Source organism: Lissotriton vulgaris, chromosome 7 (genome assembly GCF_964263255.1).
Source record: "Lissotriton vulgaris chromosome 7, aLisVul1.2, whole genome shotgun sequence".
In the NCBI taxonomy this organism is placed as follows: domain Eukaryota; kingdom Metazoa; phylum Chordata; class Amphibia; order Caudata; family Salamandridae; genus Lissotriton; species Lissotriton vulgaris.
Genome location: NC_141695.1, coordinates 619,199,681 through 619,221,952, shown reverse-complemented (window position 1 = coordinate 619,221,952; position 22,272 = coordinate 619,199,681). Strand labels below are relative to the sequence as shown.

At 45.2% G+C, this 22,272-nt stretch overlaps 1 protein-coding gene across 1 annotated transcript in view; it reads left to right on the top strand.

The window, feature by feature from the left end:
* Positions 1–5,838: 5,838 nt before the first annotated feature.
* Positions 5,839–22,272, top strand: part of LOC147702137 (monocarboxylate transporter 6-like) — a 450,160-nt gene continuing 433,726 nt past the window's right edge. The window contains exon 1 of the mRNA XM_086930782.1: positions 5,839–5,950. Within this exon, the coding sequence (XP_086786908.1) occupies positions 5,948–5,950 (3 nt within the window). The 5' untranslated portion in view covers positions 5,839–5,947. The remainder of the gene's footprint in view (positions 5,951–22,272) is intronic.

Genomic DNA, 22,272 nt, shown 5'->3' with positions numbered 1-22,272 from the left:
TACAGAGTTGCAGAGAAATAGTGAGACAGGCATTTTCAATAAAAGGGTTTATTGTAGAGTCTTATTTCTCATGCAAGAGAAGTGAACTGCTACAATCGTTATGCAGACTGCAAGGTATAATGCGTACAGCGTAAACAGTAATATGAAATAATACTGTAAGAGCATTGTATGGTTTCTAAGCCATATCAAAATACATACATAAATAACATTGACTAAAATACTCAACTGGTGCTTCTAAAATACGCCTACCCCAATGTACCTAACCTAAGTCTAGTACGCGGGAAGAAGTAAGTATTGTGTAGCATAGGTTTAGTTTTTGCCAAGAATCTACCAAAGGTTTCTCTAGGTTCTAATCAGCTACATACCTTGGTTAGAATAAAGGAGGTCTGGTATCCCTGTCTCGGGACTCGATTTCCCAACACCACGCAAGGGGAGCCGGAAACACTGGAGCTGGATTCTTGGCAGGAGAAGGGCAGCTTCCTGATCAGTGTGTCAGCTGGAGAGTCGGTTTCGTTCTGCGCTTGCTGTTGTGGTACTGAAAATTCTGGACCCGTGTTATAAACATTGTCGTATCATGACGATTTTGGTATCAGCAGACCGAGAATGGTTAGAATACTATGCACAAGCATTTTCGTCATATTCGGGTGACGAAATCACCCTGAAATGAGAGTTTCCGTCCTGAACCCTCGGGTTCCCTTTTGTGAACGGCAGCCATTTTGTGATTGCCCTCACACAGGCCAAATGACTTAGGCCGAAAACGAGTCTAAAGGACACGTACACCTTTGCTGACTCCTCTGTGACCTGGGCAAGCTGACTCCACTGCCTGAAGTCAAACCTGTTCGGCCCGTTCCTTTCCCAGTGGCCGAATGAGATTAGTATCAAGGCACAACATATCATAAGCGTGTAACAAGAGGGAGAGAGAGGACTAGTTAGCTAGTCCGAGTCCCCGAGGGTTTATATATGATTAAACAAAGAGGACTAGCTTAAGTTGACCAAAGTGTTACAGTACTCAAATTAGTTCTGTCACGGGCACCTTGTTGGTGTATTCATGAAGCCCTCACCCACCAACCTAGTTGGTGGCATGCTTCATCATCTGGCCCACCCAGTGACACCTAGTATGTCCCGGGTGTGCTACGACGCCTGATTACAGCGGAGCTGGTATATTGCTGAGAGTGCAGTGAGGTTGGGTGAGTTGTGATTTAAAACGGCTTGGTGGTGGTCCCAGTACCCGAGGGTAAATTAAATTTTATTAACTGGGCCGTCACCAGCGGTTAAAAGTAAGGCTACAGGACGCGTGAGGGTGGCAAGTTACTGCCCCCTGCGTCCTTCATATGGTCAACATGTTTCAGCCAGTGCCTTAGAGTATTCTTGCTTTCCTCATGACTGTTTTTTAAAAAGGTGTGGTGTGATAAAACAGACTTAGTGTTGTGGTACAGACTATGTGATACACTCACTAAGGCGTTTTTCTATATGTGAGAGGGGGATTCCCTTCTCATGCATACGCTTTGGGTTATTAGCCAAGGCTTCCTGGAGGGAAGCGGTAAGGGGATGACCAGTCTTTCTGGTCAGTGCCTGCCTTGTACCTGTTGTCCCGCCGTCGTCCTCCGGTACAAGGCAGGTACGGACAACATATCATAAACCTTTCATTGCACACAAACCATGCCTAATCTTACACACACCAGTCCCTGTTTCTTTCTTTATGACTTGCTTTACGAGGAGGAGGTGCCCGTTTTTATTGGGGGTCCATCGATATCTGATGAAAATACCGGGCCTTGCCGAGTAATTGATTGTGGGCTGGACAAACTAAAATATGGGTTTGTCATCATGACTCTGCTTTTTCTTTGTAGTGAAAATATGTGAATGGTCAACTGTAAAATAAGGAATGTTTGCCTAAAGCATAATATTTTGTATAAAAAGAGAAGGCTGGCTTTGTAAGATTGAGCAGTCTCCTGAGAACATACACCGTGTTGTACTTCTAGGATACCTGTTACTGGCTGCAGCCAATAAATACGATCTTTGACTTCACCAAGAAGACTCTGTGTTTCTGTAGTCTGAAACAGGAAGAACTCGAAGTCTTCGGGTGTGTTCCCTGGCACCGCTGGGTTCTTAAAATCCAGGTACTTCACTGTAGCAAGCTGTGTCGGGCAAGTAGGTCTTCGAACTGCTCCGAACCACAGTATCTTGCTATAGCAAGTGAAGGTATATTTATATCCTGAAGGTGTTTTAGGAATGCCATAGTTTGACGTAAAGTCGGGCATATGAACGTCAGGAAAGAACCTCTAGGGAATAGCTGTTTTTTGTAAAGTAAATGAGTTCTTGGACAAATCAATATTCAAGCAAGGGGACGTTCCCTAACAGCTTAAGCTGGTTTTTCAAGAAATCGTTGTGACGTTTTGTACGGGTGGAAGTAGCCATGCCTGTATTTGGGTACCATAGGCTTGTATTTGGGTACCATAGGCTTGATTTCTACGCCTATATAAGGGCAATGTGAATTATACCTGTTTAAGGGCATGAATCGGGAAAATTTACTCTGAGCTTAAAACGCCAGACAACAATACCTAAGGCACAGATATCCTTTGGAGGGGCAATGTACGAAGAGGAGTTTAGAGCATGCATGCCATGGGACTCCAAAGCAAAATAGTGGAGCTGAATACGGGGTTATGGCAGCAAACGATGGGCTCAGCCAAATTTGGGAAGATTATATATACGGCAAGTGGTTTGCCCATTGTTTATCGCTTCTTTTAAGCCCATCTCACCTGGGGAGTGGTGGGTAATCCCAGCCAGTGCCAGGGGGTACACAAGAGGCATGTTGGAATTTCAGCAAGGGCTTATACATGAAAAAGTTTTATAAATTCACGTACGAATGATCAAAGTGCTCGGGAAGACACTACCTTGTCAATTGTTATGGGAATGCCAGAGGCTCACCAGGGTCTCAATAAGGAGGCTCACAGTGGCAACAGAACGCAGGGGGGGGGGTCAGACCAGTCCAATGTGGGTACCTACAGGGGGAGAGGACCACAGGGCTGACATTTTGGCTGGGATTTGTCCTGAACAGGGAAGATACCCGTCCTTTGCTAGAAAGTTTTACATTGGGTTTCAAGTTGGGGTACGCGGGATTAAGGTTGCGGTAGTGGGCAGAGAATTTGAAGTCAGTGAATGCACATCCAAAAGTAGTGCGGACAAGTTAACGAAGGATGTCCGGGAAGGGAGATGACCGGGCAGTTTGATGCTTGGCCAATTGAAAACTTGATTGTTTCCCTGAGTAAGGAGAGGTTCCATGGATTTGCCGTGGAGGCGGACAGGGACAAAACTCTGATGCCACCAGAATTATGGACAGTGGGAGACAAAGGATGTGTCAACTGGTAGTGGGGTCCTTGGCAGCATCTAAGCGGAAGGCATATTACCAGTCTTGGGGCAAATTTTTGATTTCAGGAGCCTGGAGTCGCCAGAGGTATTGGGAGAGAGTGGAGGGCATAGTGCAGTGCATATTGCAGCTTACAGAAAGAGGTTTATCCAGGGTTCCGATCTCAGGGAGACTAGCAGGCATCTCCTTGATGGGGAAGTTGTTGTGGGATTATGCACCATTGGCAGAGGAGTTGGGTAAGAGAGTGTTAGAGGGGTGGGCTAGGGAGCAGGGTAAGTTGAGGTGGAAGAGGAATCTTCTTTCTTGGCAGGGTTTCTATTGAGTGATTCATAGTCTGCCAGAGATTTGTTATTCTCAAGTTGAAGTTGTTTTCCACATTAATGTCATTGAGGTTTTTGGGGCCTTTGGGGTATCTGAACTGTTGGGGGGCCAGGGGATCACGGTTTGAAATGGGAGGATGTTGGCTTTAAACGGGTGGTGTGGAAATCTCCTTGCTGAGGTCTAAGACTGACCAACTGTCGAGAGGAGTTACTGTGCTAATACAGGTTCAGGAGAAGGGGGATATGCCTAGTAACATAGGGCAGAAACTCAGAGCGCTGGCAGGGGGACAGAAAGGTGTAGTTTTCTCTCACCCACAAGGACATTTAGTGACTTTGTTCTACCTATTGGCAGCCTTGAGGAAAGCAGTAACGAGGTTGGGATTGGTGGCTTCAGATTTTGATCTTTTGGTCTGTGAGCAAATCATAGGGCTAGGCAGATGGTCATCAGAATGTTACTGGAGATATGTCAGGGCTGATTAAGGGGCAGGCGATGAAAGTTTGTTCCAATGATAAGTTTACACTATTTCCTCTTTCAGGTTTTGTTCCAGGCCCTATGGCTGCTGGTTGTTGGTGTGGATTGTTGGATATTCTTTCATAATGTGGGCTGATCGGTTGGCTGAGAAGAGTTCATGGGGTAGGAATTTGGGTTTTCTAAATAGCTCTTGTCCACAAGTGATTTAGGAAAGGTGGCATGATGTGGAAGGAGCTTTTGCCAAGGCTCAACATGTTGATGAGGAACTATAGTTGCCTGGATATTCTTATAATACATTTAGGAGAGAACGACATGGTAGTCGAAAAGGGCCTGGCGCTTTTACAATTCATGAAACAGAATTTGAGGGAGATAAAAATCGCAATGGTCAGTGTGTTTTGTAGCGTGTCTTGAGTTTATTCCCAGGAGGTTTTAGAGAGGTGCAGTCAAGCCATCAGCCATAGACAAAGCTAGGAGGAAAGTGAACCGGGAGATGTGACTTTTTTTAAGGAGAAAGGTTTAGGAAGACTGCAGCATGTTAACTTACGGTACGAGAAGGTGGAGTTTTTCAAAGATGATGGAGTGGATCTTTTCAGAGTCTGGTATGATGTTATACCTGTTGGAGTTGAGGGAGTTTCTGGTTAGAACCTTGATGAAGCAGGAGTGAGTTGGCAGGGATGTATGGCGGTACAACGCCTACCGTTTCAACGCGTGCCTTTACAACGTGTCATTACAACGACTTGCGTTGTTGGGCGCGGATAGTAAATAGTATAATTTACTATTCTAACACCAGTCCCCGTGGATAGTAAGGAAGGTGTTGGAATAGTAAATATACTATTCTTTATCCTTTAGCGCCCTCCAGCGCAAGTCGTGGTTACGACTTGCGTTGTAAAGGATGCGTCGTAAAAGCACTCTGGGGTAACATCCGCGTTGAAAAGGATGTTCCCCAGTTGGCAGCATTGGGGGCAGAAAAAGTCAGGAGGTGCCTTTTTCTGGTGGTGGTTGGCCCCCAAGTTTTCTGGACTTTACTTAAGGTTATTTTGGTTAATATAGACCAAGCAGTGGGAAAGGGAGGGGCATTAGCAAAACGACACCGGAAGTCCTAGAGCTGAAACGTTACATAATATGAATTTTCCAGTTGAGCACATGATGTCAAAGTTTGAAGGGTATGTGTACACTGCTGTAGTGTTAGAGGAGGGGGTTAAGGTATGTAGGTTATTAAATGTAGGTTACTGAATGTACAGTGAGGATTTAGTTCTGTAATCCCTTAGGCAGAGGATGCATTTGTGATACACAGCTGTTTCAATAAAACTGCCTTTTCCACACTAATTATCAGTCCGTGGTCTGAATGTGCCTAATTTCACCCAAATGGGCTTTCTAAGCAACAAGTATTAGCACAGATGAGTTACCATCGCAGAACAAATTGACTTTTAAGCCTTTCGTACTGTTTGGCTCTTAGCCTCCAGTGCAGAACTGTTTCCAATCATACATACTAAACTCCAGTTCACCCTTTGAACTGGTGGAGGGTTGAGGACACAAGGGAGGATGGTGGGCAACACGGGTAGAGCGCAGGAGATGGCTGAAAAGGGTGTTGAGTAAACAAAGGAGGGGGAGGAGGAGGAAGTGGCTGGTTAAAAACAGCGGGTGAGGGGTGGTGGGTTAACACAAATAATGCGAAACAGTACAAGCTCCACAGAACGGACAAAGACTCCAAGTCCAGTAGGAAGCCAGAAACGAGAAAGAGGTGCTGACCACTAGGAAGCAAGGAAACGAAAGTGACGTGGGATCCAACTAATGGTAAGGAAAGATGAGTCCCTTTTAAGAGTTTTATTTTTACACGAGATTTTGCAAGCGCTGTGCTGGCGAAACCTAAAAGAAAGCTTGTCTGACACCATCAGTGCATCGTAAGTCATTTGTCCTGGCACTGACAAAGAGCAGAACTGGTAGCCACCTGCACATGCAGCCTGAGAGCTGCGAAGCAGTGCTCTCCCACTGCACTACCGGTGCACAGTATCCCTACCTATAACAGTAGCCAAAGAAGAAGAGCTGGAGTAAAGAGGGCAGCAAATGTACATTTTTGCTGGCTCTGTGTTGTCCCTTGATTCATTCGTGGGCTATTTGTTCTTTAAATGCAGTCCAATGGTGTAATTCAACAGACACTCATCGAATGTAGAGCAGTGTCATTTAAGTGTTTCTGGTTTTGATTTGTTTGTGACTGCTTTGGGTAGGTGTTATTTACTCAGTTTCTACATTAGGTATCAAAACGAGCCAGGAATGTTGCACCATTTTTTTCCTTGTGTTGGTGGACGAACATGGAGTTGTGCGCAAGTTTGCAATCTCTGTTTTTTTATTCTTTGGGTGTGTAAATGCTACAGCTGGAATGACTTTGTAAATTGTTTGTGGTTGGATTATGTTGGCAGATTTGCGCGTGTGTGTGTGTGTGCGCGCGTTCGTGCGTGTGTGTGTGTTAGAGCTGCACAGTGTGTGCATGTACTTGTAATACTTGTATGTTCTGGTGTGTTTGCATCCTGATCATCAAGCGCCAATTGCAGGGGCGTAGGAGACACTAAATTTCTGGGGGGGACAAAGACAATTTTTTGGGACTTCCCAGTGACCCTATACAAATCGCTCATTGTCTAGGAGCCATACGCTCGGTTAAACCAATACAATCGCATGGTTTTGTAGTGAAACATTGATAAAGGCAGGCATGTAGTCACAGTTTGCAAGTATGCTTTAATTATTATTTACATTCACAAAGTAATTAGACCAAATGTGAAAACCTGTTTTTGAACCTTACATTTGAATGCACCTAGCAACAAAGATGGGACGAAAAAAAGGAAGAATAAACTAAATCCTCTTTGTGATATTCCTAAACCTCAAAATGCAATTGGATTAATATTGGAGTTTATTGGAGACAAGCTCCAAGCACACACAGCTGTAAGAGCATAGAAATGTCCACCTTGTAAAAGTAGCATGTCTAAAATAGTAATATGAAATCCAGCCTTACCAGTAGAGAGGATTTATCATTGCGATTCCAAAGATGTAAACATGGCACAGCTACTCCGTTCTAACCATGAATTACAGCTTAAAAGAAAGTATTTAGGAATTCCCAATGTTATTCTATGAGAGGATTATGCTTCACAGTAGTGAAAAATGAATGTAGGTGTTTTTCACTACATAAGCATGCAAAACCTAAAAGTACATGTCTTACCTTTTAGTAACATAGCAAACTGCCCTATGGGCTATCAAGGGCCTACTTTAGAAGTGATATATGTGTAATAAAAGAGACGTTTTAGGCTTGGGAAGGAGTTTTTAATACCAAGTCGACGTGGCAGTAAAACTCCACAAACAGGCTCTTCAATGGCAGACCGGAGACATGTTTAAAGAGCTACTTGTGTGTGTTGCACAATCAGTGCTCCAGACCCACTAGTAACATTAATTTACAGGCCCTGGGTATATGGTATACCACTGCACAATGTACTTACAAGTAAATAAAATTTGCCAGTTGTGTATACACCAATGTTACCATGTTAAGGGGAGAAGAACATGCAATATAACACTGGTCAGCAGTGATAAGTTACTCAGAGTCCTATGGCTAACAAAAATAATCAGCAGAAAAGGGAGGTAAGCAGCCAAAAGGTTTGGAGGAAGACCACCCTAAGGCTGACAGGTCTAATAGTATTGTATAGGATTTTGTTTGTCTGTTTGAATATTGAATTCAGTCAGATACATTTTGGAAAACTCTGGTTTAGCAGGGCACAAGAAGGAGAGCGAGAATGGTTTCTCAAACAGTGGAAGTTTATCGCCTGCATTCCTGAGGCTGGAGGGTGGAGAAAACCATAATGCATTGCAAAATATACAACACAATACCAGAACTTTTGTTGTCTAATCTATGAGAAGCTTTATTGCAGATGTATGTTATGAGTGTAGAGTGTACTCAAACCACATTATCTTGCACAAACGTATAAGAAGCCCCATGAGATACATTTGCAATAAGAATTAACCTTGTGTGGGATGCTAAAAAAAATTAGATGTACTATGTTTGTGTGGAAGATGCTTCCCAATGTAAAAGAAACCATGCATTGTGAGGCGAGACACATATGAGATGCTCACAGAAGATAGATATAGTAAGATAAGCAGGATGAGGTGTATGGCAAAGCTCAGATATGAGTTGTTAGTAATGAACACAAGAACCATAGTGTTTGTGTGTGAAGCTTACAAATGAATACTGTGGGTGGAAGGTTACAAACCTTGTTATATGGTAGGCTCACAAAAACTATTAAAAAAATACTCAAAACTAGCAAATGTGCCTCATGCTAGGATTATTCGAGCCCAAAAAATAAGCATTTAACTGAAACAATGATTGAAGGTGTGGAGGCCTTGCTCAAGACTATGATGATTTATTTACAAATGACATTTGGAGAGTTGCGTATTAACAGTGAAGCAATCTTTGGGGAATAGGTATTGCTACCAAGAAAAAAGGTCATAAAGCAGGATAACTTGTATAACGGGATATTGGTAGTGACGCTCCAGAAGATGAGCCAGGGGTGTCTAACACGCATGCCTCTGCTTCTGAGCATGTCCAGGAGGATTCTGAAGACCCCTTACTGGAGAACTCTAGTCCCTCAGGGAATATTTATTTTGACCCAGAGGGATGCCTTAGCGGTAGGACCCCTTTATTCCTCCTGGGAGGGTACAAAGGGGTCAGGGGAGGTCCAGGTCCTCCTCAGTTAATTCTACTTCCTCGGTCACTTTAATATGGACCTCCATCTATAGCAAGAGGGAAGATTCTTCAGAAAGGGAATACTACCTGCTCAGAATCAAGTAGGAATAGTTCGCCCAAGTCAAGGAAACCCTAAAAGTCCAGAGGGCTGGGAGAAATTTGGGATTAGAATCCCATGGTGTTGGCACTAGTACACCTAGAGTTAGGGAGCAATCCTTTGACACTGGGAACTTGAGCTGGATAGTCCCTCCTTACCAGGAGGGTGATGACATTCATAGGTGGATTACTGCTTTATAGAAGGCCTGTAAATTTCAGAAGGTTCCTCAAGGGCAGAGGGCAGCTATCCTGTGGTTCTCCTTTACTAACAAATGTAGGGACACACTCTTGACTGTAAAGGAAGAATATACAGGCAATTACAAAGTTTTGAAGACTGCCCTCATAGATGGGTTTGGGTTAACCACTGGTCAATACAGGGTTAAGTTTAGGGACACACAGAAGGTACTCACTTAAGACTGGGTAGGTTTTGTAGATAGTGCTATTAAGGCTCTAGAAGGCTGCTTCAGGGAAGTAATGTGCATGATTATGAGGGACTGAACAATTTACTTGTTAGTGAACTATCCTTAATAACTGTCAAAATCAGCACCTGCTCACTGTGTTACTGGCTGATGAGGGGTTATGCCCCGAATCTGGTACCAGGTTGCTTGCTTCCAGTCCAGGGAGGACTAGCTTGGCGGTTTGGGCTGGACTGGTCCCATGAGGCACAGAGTCAAGCATGATTATTATATGGCTAGGTCTAAACTGAGGTGGCATGGTGAGCAAAAGAATGATGGATTTAACCCAATTCTATTGACTGGGGTTGAATGTTTGATTTGCTCTGCATTCCGTCCATCATCTGTATGTCTTTTAAAATCAGCACCTGCACCAGTACCAGGTGGACTCGGATCTGACCTCTACCCAAGAATTGGGAAAGATGGCAGACATGTGGGTCTGTACCAGGGTGAAACAAAATTCTCATGGTGGTCGTGGTCAGAAGAGGCAAGGTGCTTCTAAGGCCCAGGCGAAAGGTGGGGAGAAATAAAAAAAAAAAGAGTCTTCTGAAGGTCCCCAAAAATCTTCCTCTGGGGGTAGTACCCATTTCTCTTCCTCCTCTAACACAACACCTTGATGCTATTTGTGTTAGGAAAAAGGCCACAGGGCAAGTGATGCCAATTGCTCTAAGTCTAGCACCAATACAGCTACTACTACCCCTCAACCTTCTGGTGCCCCTAGTAATACCACTGGTAGTAGTAGTGCCCCCAAACGTTTAGCTGAGTTAACCGTGGGTACTGAAGTGGGTTCTGGCCTAGTCAGAACAGCCACTCAGACTGATTTAGTCTGTGATGGTGGCACTGAGCTTGCCACCCTTATTGTAAGTCCCACTAACTTGGGCAAGTGCAGACAACAGCCTCTCATCAATGGGCAGGACAGATCATTCCATGGCAGTTGTTCATCTCATCTAAGAACGAATTTGCACTCCTGATGGAAGAATGTAAGCCCGACATTGTCTTCCTAACGGAAACTTGGCTCACACCAGACTCTGACCCGGCCTTAGTCACAGCCATTCCCCCTGGCTTTCAAATCTCCCGCCAAGACCGGCCGAAAGGCAGAGGAGGAGGACTAGCAATTGTCCACAAAGAGCAGTTCCTTTGCCGAATCATGTCAGAATGCATTCCGGATTGCGAAAGCCTAGCCTTTAGTTTGGAGCTTTCCCCGAACAACTGTTTTTCAGGTACCCTCATTTACCGACCCCCCGGCCCCCCAAAACAATTCCACAACCAATTAGCACAGATTGTGGCAAATCGAGTCAGCAATACTGCCAACTTCACTTTGTTGGGTGACCTTAATTTTCACTTCAATTCCAAAGCAGATCATACGGCAGCTCTTCTTACAGATGACCTCGCTGCGCTACAATTACACCAATTAGTCAGCTCCCATACCCACGCTCAAGGGCACCTGCTGGATCCTGTTTTCAGTAACTGTCCTAACCTGACAACTGGTCTACCTCTCCCTCTCCCATGGACTGACCATCTTTTGGTCCCCTTTTCTTGGTCTACCCCCAGACCCTCAGCCGTCAAACCCACTATAAGAATAGCCAGGCCTTGGTCCCGCCTCCCTACCGAGACGTGGACCAAAAAACTGTCCAGCAACCTACCACCGCATAATGAGGACCCATGCCTCGCAAACCTTTCTTATGAAGAATGGATCACCCAGTCACTTGATCACTCTTTACCTAAACGAAAAACCACCACTAAACGCTCTCACAAATCTGCTCCCTGGTACTCAGAATCCCTCAGAACAATGAAACGCCAGTGTAGGCAAGCGGAAAGGAAATGGCGCCTGGATTCATTACCAGAAAACAAAACCCAATACCAAAAGCTACTCAAAGAGTACAAAGAACTAATCAAGGCCAGCAAAACAGCATATTTCGCGAACGAAATTATCTTAGCCAAATCTAAACCTAGAGAAATCTTCCGTATTGTGAACAGCCTTACCAAACTACCACCCAGCCTGGGTGAGACCAAGACCGCAGAACACTGCAATAACATGGCAGATTTTTTCCTGCAAAAAATCACTACCATTTATGAATCCTTTCCTGTCTTACCCAGCACCTCCCCTACCCCTAGCAACCCTGTCCTGAACCCCCCTCCCATACTGGACCACTTTACCCATCTCAACCTTACGACTCTTGAGTCCGTGGCAAAAAAAGTCAAATCTGGGTCTCCTGGGGACCCAGCCCCGCCAGACATCATTATGTCAGCTTCTGCTATCACCCTGCCCGTCATAATGGACCTCCTTAATTCCTCCATTACTACCGGCATAGTTCCGCTAGAATGGAAACAAGCCATGGTTCGAGCCCTATTAAAGAAGCCCAACTTAGACCCCTCAAACCTCAGTAACTACCGGCCAATCTCTCTCCTCCCCTGGCTAAGTAAAATCCTAGAGAGTCATATCAACAGCCAGCTGGTCAAATATCTAGAAAACCACCAGCTTCTCGATCCCACTCAAACGGGCTTCAGACCAAGACATGGCACTGAAACCGCGCTCCTCATGGTCACCGAGGAATCCAGAACAATCCTGGATCAGGGAGGATCAGTGGCAGTGATCCTCCTTGACTTAAGCGTGGCCTTCGACACGGTCAGCCATGACATACTGCTGGACCGTATGGCAAACATCGGCATAAAAGATAAAGCTTTGTCTTGGTTTGAATCCTTTTTACAGGACAGATCTTTCCGGGTATTTGATGGAACATCATCTTCTACCAGCAGACCATTAAGATGTGGAGTACCACAGGGCTCCTCATTAAGCCCGGTGCTCTTCAACATCTATATGAGGCCACTAGCTGAAGTTGTTCGTCAGTATGGAGTTAAAATCATTTCCTATGCTGACGACACTCAGTTGGTGGTCTCACTGGCGCAGGAAGCTAACCAGACTACCAAAGGGGGGCTCAAGAAATGCCTAGAGGAAGTCAAAGATTGGATGTCCGCCTCCTCGCTAAAAATGAACGGGGACAAGACTGAGCTTATGCTCCTGGGCTCTGCCGACCCCAACTCCCTCAGCACGCTATGGCCACCCTGCTTGGGCGTCCCCCCGGCCCCCAAGGACAGTATTAAGAGCCTTGGGGTATGGCTAGACAGATCTCTGTCTTTTGGCACCCAAGCCACCAAACTTGCAGCCACCTGCTTCGGCCTCCTCAAAGTGCTAAGGAAGGTCCTCCATCTCCTACCTATGGAGGCAAAACAAGTAGCCATCCAGGGCCTTATCCAGTCTCGACTGGATTATAACAACGCCCTTTACCTCGCTGCCCCAGAATATACGATGCGGAGACTACAAACGGTGCAGAACTGCGCCGCGCGCACTCTACTTCAGATCCCTCGGCGTCAATCAGTCAAAAACGGATTGATAAAATTGCATTGGCTACCCATTCGCCAAAGAATACAATTCAAAGCCTTATGCATTGCGCACCAGGCATTCTGGAAAACGGGCCCCCTTATCACCCGCAACCTAGTTTCACACTACCAACCTACTAGGAATCTTCGATCCAACCAGACTTATACGGCCACAATTCCCAGAATAAAAAAATCCAGAACTGGCGGTAGGACCTTCACCCACAACGCCTCCAAGCTATGGAACACCCTAACCCTTTACCTAAGAAACAACCCCAATCTTTCTGCATTTAGGAAACAGCTAAAAACTTTCCTCTTCAATGCCCCCCAATAACTCCTTGGTCACCCCTCTCGATCTGTTGGTTTTAGCGCTTGGACGCCCCTGGGCAGCAATCGCGCTCTACAAGTCTACATACAATACAACACAATACAATCTGGAGAAGGGTAACTGGTCCAAAGAGAGTTGTGGTATCCTCAGACCTACCTGTGGATTGCCTAGTGGGCAAAGATTGGGAAACGTCAGCTTCGTCTGACGGTGAGTAATTGACTCATGCAGAATTTATGAGAAATTCAGTCTGTGTGTTTGCTGTCAGTTGAGTTCAGTCCAAGACGTTAGACACTAGGGGAGCCCTGGATCTTGAGAATAATGGACCAGCCTGCTCCCAAAAGAAGGAGCACAAGGGTAAATATGTATCCTCCTCTAAGTCTCCCAGTGAGAATCAGCCTCATGAGGGGGCTGGATCTCAGAACCTTGTCACAGAGGAGCTTAGCCCTGATACGGCAGAGCTACTGGGGCAAGGTTCCTTCCAGGGAAACCTTGAGTCTGGAGCAGAAGGCCTGCCCCTTTTTGAACAACTCAGACAGCAAGCTGCTGCTGAGGAAGCAGGGAATGTTAGTAGGTCCCACTCCAAACCATTCATTGTCCATACAGATGCTTCTGATATATGGGTAGGTGCAGTGTTGTCATAGCTTAATGCAGAGGGCCATGATCAACCAGTAGCGTTTATAAGCAGAAGGTTGACTTCCTGGGACCAGCGTTGGTCAGCTCTTGAGCAGGAGGCCTTAGCTATGGTCTAGACCTTGAAGAAGTTGAGACCATACCTCTTTGGCACTCACTTCATTGTTCGGACAGACCACAATCCCTTCTTATGGCTTAAACAGATGAAGGATGAAAACCCTAAACTTTTGAGGTGGTCTATTTCTCTACAAGGGATTGACTTTACAGTGGAACATAGACCTTGGAGTAACCATGCCAATGTAGATGGACTTTCCAGATATTTCTACTTAGAAAAAGAAGGCTCAACTGGGCAAGGCTATCTCATGTCCTTACATTTGGTGGGGGTTTTGTAGGTAAGTAGGATCTGCTTCCATCGTTAACCCCAATTTTTGCCTGGTGTAAGCGTGTTTTGACTGTAGTCTGCTGGGATCCTGCTAATCGGGACCCCAGCAACTGTGCTCTCTCCCCAAAATTGGCTCTGGTAAGTACTTTGGTAAATTCACAATTGGCTACTGGTGTACCCTGGTAGGTTGCTAGTGTATGGTACTAAGGTACCCAGGGCATGGGTACACTAGGGTGCTCTCGTGGGCTGCAGCATGTGCCACCAATGAGAGGCCACCTAAACTCCAGCTACATGCCTGCCATTGCAGCCTTTGTGAGATGTTGCTTGCACCTCTCATGACAGATGTAAGTTTCTCTATATCTGAGGTCACTGCACTTAAGTCACCCCTATGGAAGGAAGGGTGCTTGGTTACAAATTTGAGGATGAGCAGGACACCAATACAAATCCCAGATACGATTTTGCAGGCTTTGTAAGTGTGGTCAGCCATTTTAAGGTACATAGTGGACATCAGTTATTACAAGATATCTAACTATATACTGCTGCACTGAACCTGGTCATATTTGGTATCAGTTTATCAAAGGAGGGGACTAGAGGACTTTTTGAAGAGGTCCAACAGCAGTGCCCAGTCAGATCAATCAAGCAAATGTGGATGCTGTTCCTCTAAAAAGATATTACCTAGAGTAATCAAACATCATGGAATCATACCCCAGCAACCGATTCCAGTGCTGGAAGTATGATCCCATGTACTGGGGGACTCCTTAAGGGACAGACTCCTGATAATAGCATTTCAGGGTCTGCCAGCAAGCTTGTGCTTCTGTCGACCACAGACATGATTTTGCCCTCCTGCTGCTGAGTTTAGCTTGAGCAGGGAAAGGTCGAACAATAGGTTTTCTGTCACTGGGCGGTATGACCACCTCCTAGACAGAACTTAGTGTATTGGGCTGGGATGGGTGTGCCCTCCAGGGCCAACAGACTGCTTTGAAGGGCAGATTTGATGCCTTCCATGCATACTCCAGTTTGAGCCAGATGAGGAACCTTTAGTTCTCGCTCTGGTGCGAAACTCGAAAAAGGACAGGGGAGTATCCTCACCTCTGTCCAGCCCCTCTTCTGGGAGGAACCACAAAGTTGTGCCAACTCTTTCCCAAGGGGCTCCCCTGTGGGTGGGTCCTCAGATTCGTCATGGAACAAGACTCACTTCTGAAACCAAAACATTCCCTCGAACATCTGGACGCTTGGACTTTTTCAGACTTTGACTGGAACTGAGAGTGCATCAAGGAAGACTCTTGCTGCTCCTGGTTTCCCGGTTCTTCAAGTCTTCTGCGTCTTCTGTCTCTGTGCTTCATCCAGGTTCTCCAGAAGGCCTGTGGGCATCAAGGACATCCAAAGTGATCTCCCTTGGAGTGAAGAAGTCACTTCCCTACATCTACAGGCACCACAACGAAGCTGACCGGTCATGCTGCAGACTTCCCAAGGTCCAGCAACACAGGTGGTGGTTCTGCAGCTCCCTAGAGGTCTGACCTGTCTTCTCTGAAATTGTGAGGACATTATCCCTTGTTAAAGCTGCTGGGACCAGACCCCTGTGCACCATGTTGACTTTCCATTGCCAAGGATTGTTGGCTCTGCACTCTAGAAATCTTCAGGCTATAAGAGGCACCAGCTTCTAGCACCTCACCCCCTAAAAATCAGCATCCTCACTGCATCCTCTGCACCTTGGATCTCCATCTTTGGTGAGTTGCCTGAGGTCCTCTTGCAACTTCTGTGCCTTTGGCCTGTGGGTCCTCTTGAGGATATTCCTTTCCTTCAGTGGGCTCTCCTGATTGCACTGGCCTGCTCTGACTCTCCTACACTTGTTGAGTCCTTTGGACCTTGCAGGTCCCAATGTTTGCATCTTTTTGCTCACTACGCTAGTTGCGGCTACTAAGGCTTTTTGCTGCTCCCACTGGACTCCGACCACCTGAACACCAAAACCTGATATGGGACAGCTCGTGCTTGGCTCCTGGTCTTCCTCAATGCTGCCTGGTTCTCATAGCTGCAGCAACAATGTCACAGCCTTCACTCTTCAACCTCCCGTCATGGGTGGGCCTTGTGCTTCCGTGACTCCTGGTCACTTCTGAGTGGCATAGACTCTCACCCTCGCTGCAGGTTCTCTTCCTCAAAAATCCACTCTTGGATTCCACTGGACTCCTTCACAGGCCTCCCCAGAGGTATCATCTTCGGAGTCTTCCATTTTTGTCTAAGGCAGGTTCCAACGTCACATCACCCCTATGCACCCGACTTTTCTGGTGCAAGTAACCTGGTTCCTGGGGCATCTCCAACCTCCAGTCTTACAAAGGGTCTCTCCGGGGTCCTCTGGGAAGGGTCCTTCTTTAAAATTGCAACTGCGACTTCTCCATTGACTTCCATTGGGCATGTAGCTGTGTTTGGAATTTGGAATTTGAAAGTGGATTTGTAGAGCGCATAGCTACCCTTGGGCATCCCAGCGCTGAAAGGACCTAGTTTATTCCATGTGGAGGTCTCCACTTTGCCCACAACCTCTGTGGGGTTCTTGGGTACTTACCTTGGGTGGTTCCTTGTCTCCCTAGCAACTCTGAGTCTTCTGATTCAAGTTCTGTTGTCCTTTGTAGTTCGCATTCCACTTTCTTAGTTGATGGTTTGGTCTCCCCATGGAAACCAGTGTATATTTGTGCTACTTACCTGATTATTTTAAAGGATTTTTATGTATCATTGTAAGTGACATCACAGTGTGTGACATCGCACATGACCTCGCAGGAAGTGATATCACAAAAAATGACATCAGATTCTATGACCTCTCATACGTTAAGTGGTTCTATCATGAGTACATGTGAGCGCATTACAATATTTAACAAATAAGATTTTGCGTTGGAGCTGGGTCAAAAAAAGTGATGCAACACCGGCGCAAGATCTTGGCCTCCACTTAGACATTTATTAATTCAAACTCTGCCAGAAAAAAATCGACAACAAGGAGAAATGTGGCAGTAAATCTGTTCTGCTTAATTGGTTACTAATTTTGCATTTTAAAATATCTCATGGGGCTAAGGGACCTGCTGCTGAGATCAATATGTATCCAGTAAATCTGAGGAAATAGTGGTGAGAAAATTCTGGAGGTTAATGCACTTGCTAGAGAGACAAGGATTTTGTCTAGTTCCAGTTTTTAATCAGAGTGGCATAGAGGGTTAATATGTCTCCCACAGAGCACATCATGTGACACACAGATGATAGATTTTTTTTTATGTCGCTGGGTAAGTGGGCAACTGCATTTAACAAAGAGATCCTTTAAGTGCTTGTGTTTCATACATTGTAATCTTTCGAATATTGCACCGTAACCTATTAACCTAATAATTAAAGCACATGTGACTCCTACACCTTTTAACGCTCACTATCTTATGGAACACATCCTGTAAAAGGATTTACACATATGTTTTATTGTTAAAGTATAATGTGTATGAGTGATGTACAGCGCTCCAACACCCGGGATGGGGTTGAGTAGTGCTATAAAAAAAATAAGACAAAATAGTGGTATTTCAATTATTTGTGTAAGTATTAGGACAGACTAACACATCTGTCACAACGTAACCCAGGTGCGTGCTTAGACTACGACTAATGCTAATTTGTTTTAATGTTCCAGGGTGAGTTTCAACTGCTTAAAATAAACATTTAAGCAGAACAGTAGCCTTTGAGTGACTGAATTGCGCAGGTAGCGTGAATAAGGTCAGGTCGGGCTGGGGAAGAGCAGGATGCAGACAGCAATAAACAAACAACTTCTCTCCCTTTGTCCTGGAGTGCAGACTGCAGGCAGCCGGGGTAGTGAGAACGAGGTGTGAAATGATTCCTGGAGCTTTGCAGCACACAAAAGGTAAAGTCACACAGGTTAAGTTCAGGGCCATTGGCACGTCAAAGCACTAGTGATTTTTACGTGCCAATGGACCAGCAACTAATAGGAGAGAGAGGGCAAGTTATTTCGTCCCCTCGTACCCCCCACCCTTGTCCCCCGTGTCCCCCCCACTAGAAAATCTGGGGGGATATGTCCCCCGCGTCCCCACACTTCCTACGCCCATGGCCAATTGGTCATGGTTATGCAGATAGTGGCATGTCACTAAGCCCACAATAGGCAACCAAGAGTTTGTACAGGGTGCTCCCACTGGGGACACATACCCTGAACTGCCACCTGAGGTTGCGAGTTGGGGCACACGGAGTACACGTTGCTTACATCACCTTCATCTGGTAACGGGCACTGCGGGGGCAAAAGGGAAGACAGAACTTTGGATAAGGGGAGGCATGGGGTGCAGAGATGGGGGAACAGAGGGTGAGGCAGAAGGACCAAGCAGAAGTGGGTCACAGCAGGCAAAGGAAGACACAGCAGAGGAGGATGGCAGTAAAAGGGACGACGTGGAGGGGCACTGCAGGTGGAAGACCCTGGGCACAATTCTCAAAGTACATTACTTCGCACAAGATGGAGCTCAGGGTACATGAATGTGAGTGAAGCCTCATTGCATGTTTGAATTGAGTTGTGTGGGCAGGTGTCAACCTATGATGTGCTGTGTATTTCCGCCCCCTGTGCTCATTTATCTGTTCAGAGCCTCACAGTGTGCAGTGGTATGAAGGTCTGCAGATGTGTGCACAGTGTCTGTAAGAGAGCTGACAGAAGAAACATGTGCAACACCTTTAATGTCATAGCTATTATGCAGCTGGGGAGGACTAAATTGTGGAGTAGGGTTGACTAAATTATGCACCAAGAAACGGCAAATTATGTGGTGTAATGCGCCAAACTTTGTGGCAGTATAATGGCAATAGTTTGCATTTTTATACATGTTAACATTGTCTTGGCATAGATTTCAGCTCATTAGTACCTGTCTTGGTTAACATTGAAACACAGCAATCAGTAACTGAAAAGTGGCCTGTCACTTGCTCAGCAAAGGGCCTGCCACTGAGCTGTGACACATGTACTTATATATATTCTAAAGAAGCAAAGAAATCCTGAAAGTCAAAGGGACCTATGGTGTAAGTATTTATAACAAGAACAGTGGTCCCTTTCAAAAGAGGGCAATATTAAGCAATCAAACACAAAAATACAATGTTGTCTATGGGCTCTAAATGGAGATATGGTAATTTATTTAACAAACAATATTTTAGAACTGTGGAAGTGGGACAATAGGTAGATAGAAAAAGAACGAGATAAATCCTGAGATTACCAAAACTCGGGCATCATACATTGTGTGGCTAAAAAATAAACATTCAATGAGCCACAATTGCAAAGTATATTTGCTCATAAATAATAACAAATAAACAAATGAAGTCATAATACTAAAGTCAACGATGTTTCAATCCCTATTGAGGTAGAGGGATCATCATCAGGACACAAGGAATTATGCCTGAGAGATTGACTGGTAGTAAGACTTGGTGGTGGTTGGAACAGCGTGTGAAGTAACAGTAGGAAGATCTTAGTCCATATACGGAGGCAAAAAAACGATTTCGTCAACAAGGGAAAAATCTGCGTGGAGCAGGGTTCCCGCCAAACGATGGGCTATCGAGGTCGGAGACCGGAGTAAACCGGTATCAGCACTATAATCCAGAATGGGGGAAGTAGCGTACTCAAAGCTTGCTTCGATGCAAGGCCTTGCAAGGCCCAAGGTCAGTTTTCGATATATTCACAATTATGTGCAGAGCCTGAATCGGCTTTTGTACATCTCATACATTGCATGTAGGGGCCAGCGTTTTCAGCACCTTTTGATCCGTTAGAGCTATAAACATTTTTTTTGCTAAAATCTGCAAATTATGCAGGACATGATAAATTATGAGGCAAATGCAGCAAATCAATGCAGAAAATGCTGTGGCTGCAGAATTGCAGAATTCTGGTGGCACTGGCTATCACTGATTTTGTACATAGATTCATATTAAATCCTTGTGCTGTAGTAACAATAACATTGTTAGAACAATGAGAATACTTGCTACTGCAGGTTGGCCCTTTCTAAGTGCTGTAAACAACAGACGTCATTGTAACCTGATTAAAATGTACAACTTTCTTCAACTTCAAAGGTATAAGAGGTTGAGTAAGGTTTAACAGTTTTTAAAGTCTTATTAGAATTCTGAAGATTGGTGATATCTTTGCTTTCTCTCGTAATGAGTAGGGGTGGGCGATAAACTCAGCTCGACCGGTAGAGTTTGCAGAGTTTTGCCCACTCTGCGTTCCACTTGGAACGCGGAGTTCTGGCAAAACTCTACCAACCGCTGTGTGGTGGTGTTTTTTATTTACCCGCTGCTTGCCAATGTGAGGTTGGCAAGCACAAGGGAGAATCTGCATCCCCTAGGCAAATTTGTGGGTGCTAGAACACCTGCTGGTGAGATTTCTCAACCTGTGCGGTCGCGGCAGTTTGTGACTGTTCGCGTTGAGAAAGCTGCCACTCGAGTAGAAAATCAACTCAAGCGGCAGAAAGAAGCAGTGCCCTCTGGAGCAAAGCGAGGTGCAGTTTGCGCTGATTTTACAGCTAAAAATCAGTACAACGTCCCGAATTCTGCCCGCTCGTGGAACTCTATGGGATCTCGCTGGGTTTTATGTAGGAGGGATTCCTAACGGGGAATCCCTCCTTCTTCTGCACGATGGCTGTACGCGATAGAACAATACCCGCCACACCTCTCGGACTTGTCTCGGGTTCAGCCATCCTCCTGCAATTGTAATCGTGTGCAGTTGATATAAGAAAAAGTATGTGAGCCGCCCCACTAATCGATCGCGCACTGCCTCGCGGGCGCCCTGATTTATGACACCTCTTCAACTAACTACAGAATACCTCTTTTGATTTGCAGTCCACCTTCACTCCTGTAGCCTTTGTGCTCGTTGTGCAGAGAAGCTCCTACCCAGTCCCTGTCCTGAGGAGAACCTACAATATCTACGGTTCGAAACGCGTTGACCCCCAGCCTGTGACAAGAAAGAAGGGTGCAGCTAGGGACTAACTAATACCACTTTTGTGGGCCCTTGCTGGTAATCTGATAAACATTCCATCACAGGTTTTGTAAGATAGGCAGGCAACCTTATTCCACCTTCAGCTCCGCCTGTTCACTGGTATTCTAGTTAAAGGACTGGTTCCTTCCCATATGCAATATTGTGCTTTGTGTAAATGTTTTTTATGTTGCAATTGGCTTGGAATGGAATCATTTTGTATTAAGCTTCCTTTTGGTGTTGTGAAATTTTGAGTATTCACTGTAAATGTTTGTACACTTTTATATATTGTGCACACAATTGTATGTTTTTGAACTGACTGTCTTGACAGGATTTTCCTTTGATGTCATCTTTGGATGAACTAATGAAACTTGACTATAAATGAAAATAAATTCTTTTGTAATATAAAACTCTTGGCCAGGCAGCACATATGGGCTGTGTGGGTCCTGATTTTTCTTAAAACAATCCTGACCAGCCACCTTGTTCTGTTTAGCAACAGAGGAGCTCTCATCATTTTCGACCAGTTCACCTATTTCTGTGGGACTTTTTGCTTCAGGTGTGCAATTGCTTCCTTATACTTAATAATGACCAAAGCAGCTGGGGTTTTAAGAGGAAGCACTCTTGGAAGCTACTCTGTTGGACAATTTACAGCAACTATACACTAATTGTTTGGAATCAGAATTTCAAATAACAAATTCAAATCAACCCAAAGCCTTTTTGGACATGGTCTGGGACTGTCGGCCAACCCCCGCCTTAACATGCAAACTATAATTGACAATAACGTATTAATCAGTCAAGCAACAGAATTCTTTGGAAGGACAGGGGGTCTCGCGACCTCCCGGCCGTATTTATTAAAATATGAAAACAAATTAAAAATGATTAAAAATAAATTTATTTACATAAATATTAAATGCAAAATTCAGACATTAGATTTACAGCAAGTTAGACAGGTATGATGGGCTAACCTTAACAAATGTCTAATACAGTGTGTTTCCTAACCGAATCTAACATCCTACATATCAATTTTGCATTCTAATAATTTCTGGTCCTACGGCAAGGTCGTTAACCGGTGTCATATCCTTTACCCAGCTACGCCCTCACGTCTGAGTGCGCATGCGCGACAAGGGCCTGGTTACCGGGAGAGTTCGTCTCTCTCCTGGTTACCCTCGTACGCTCCGTGA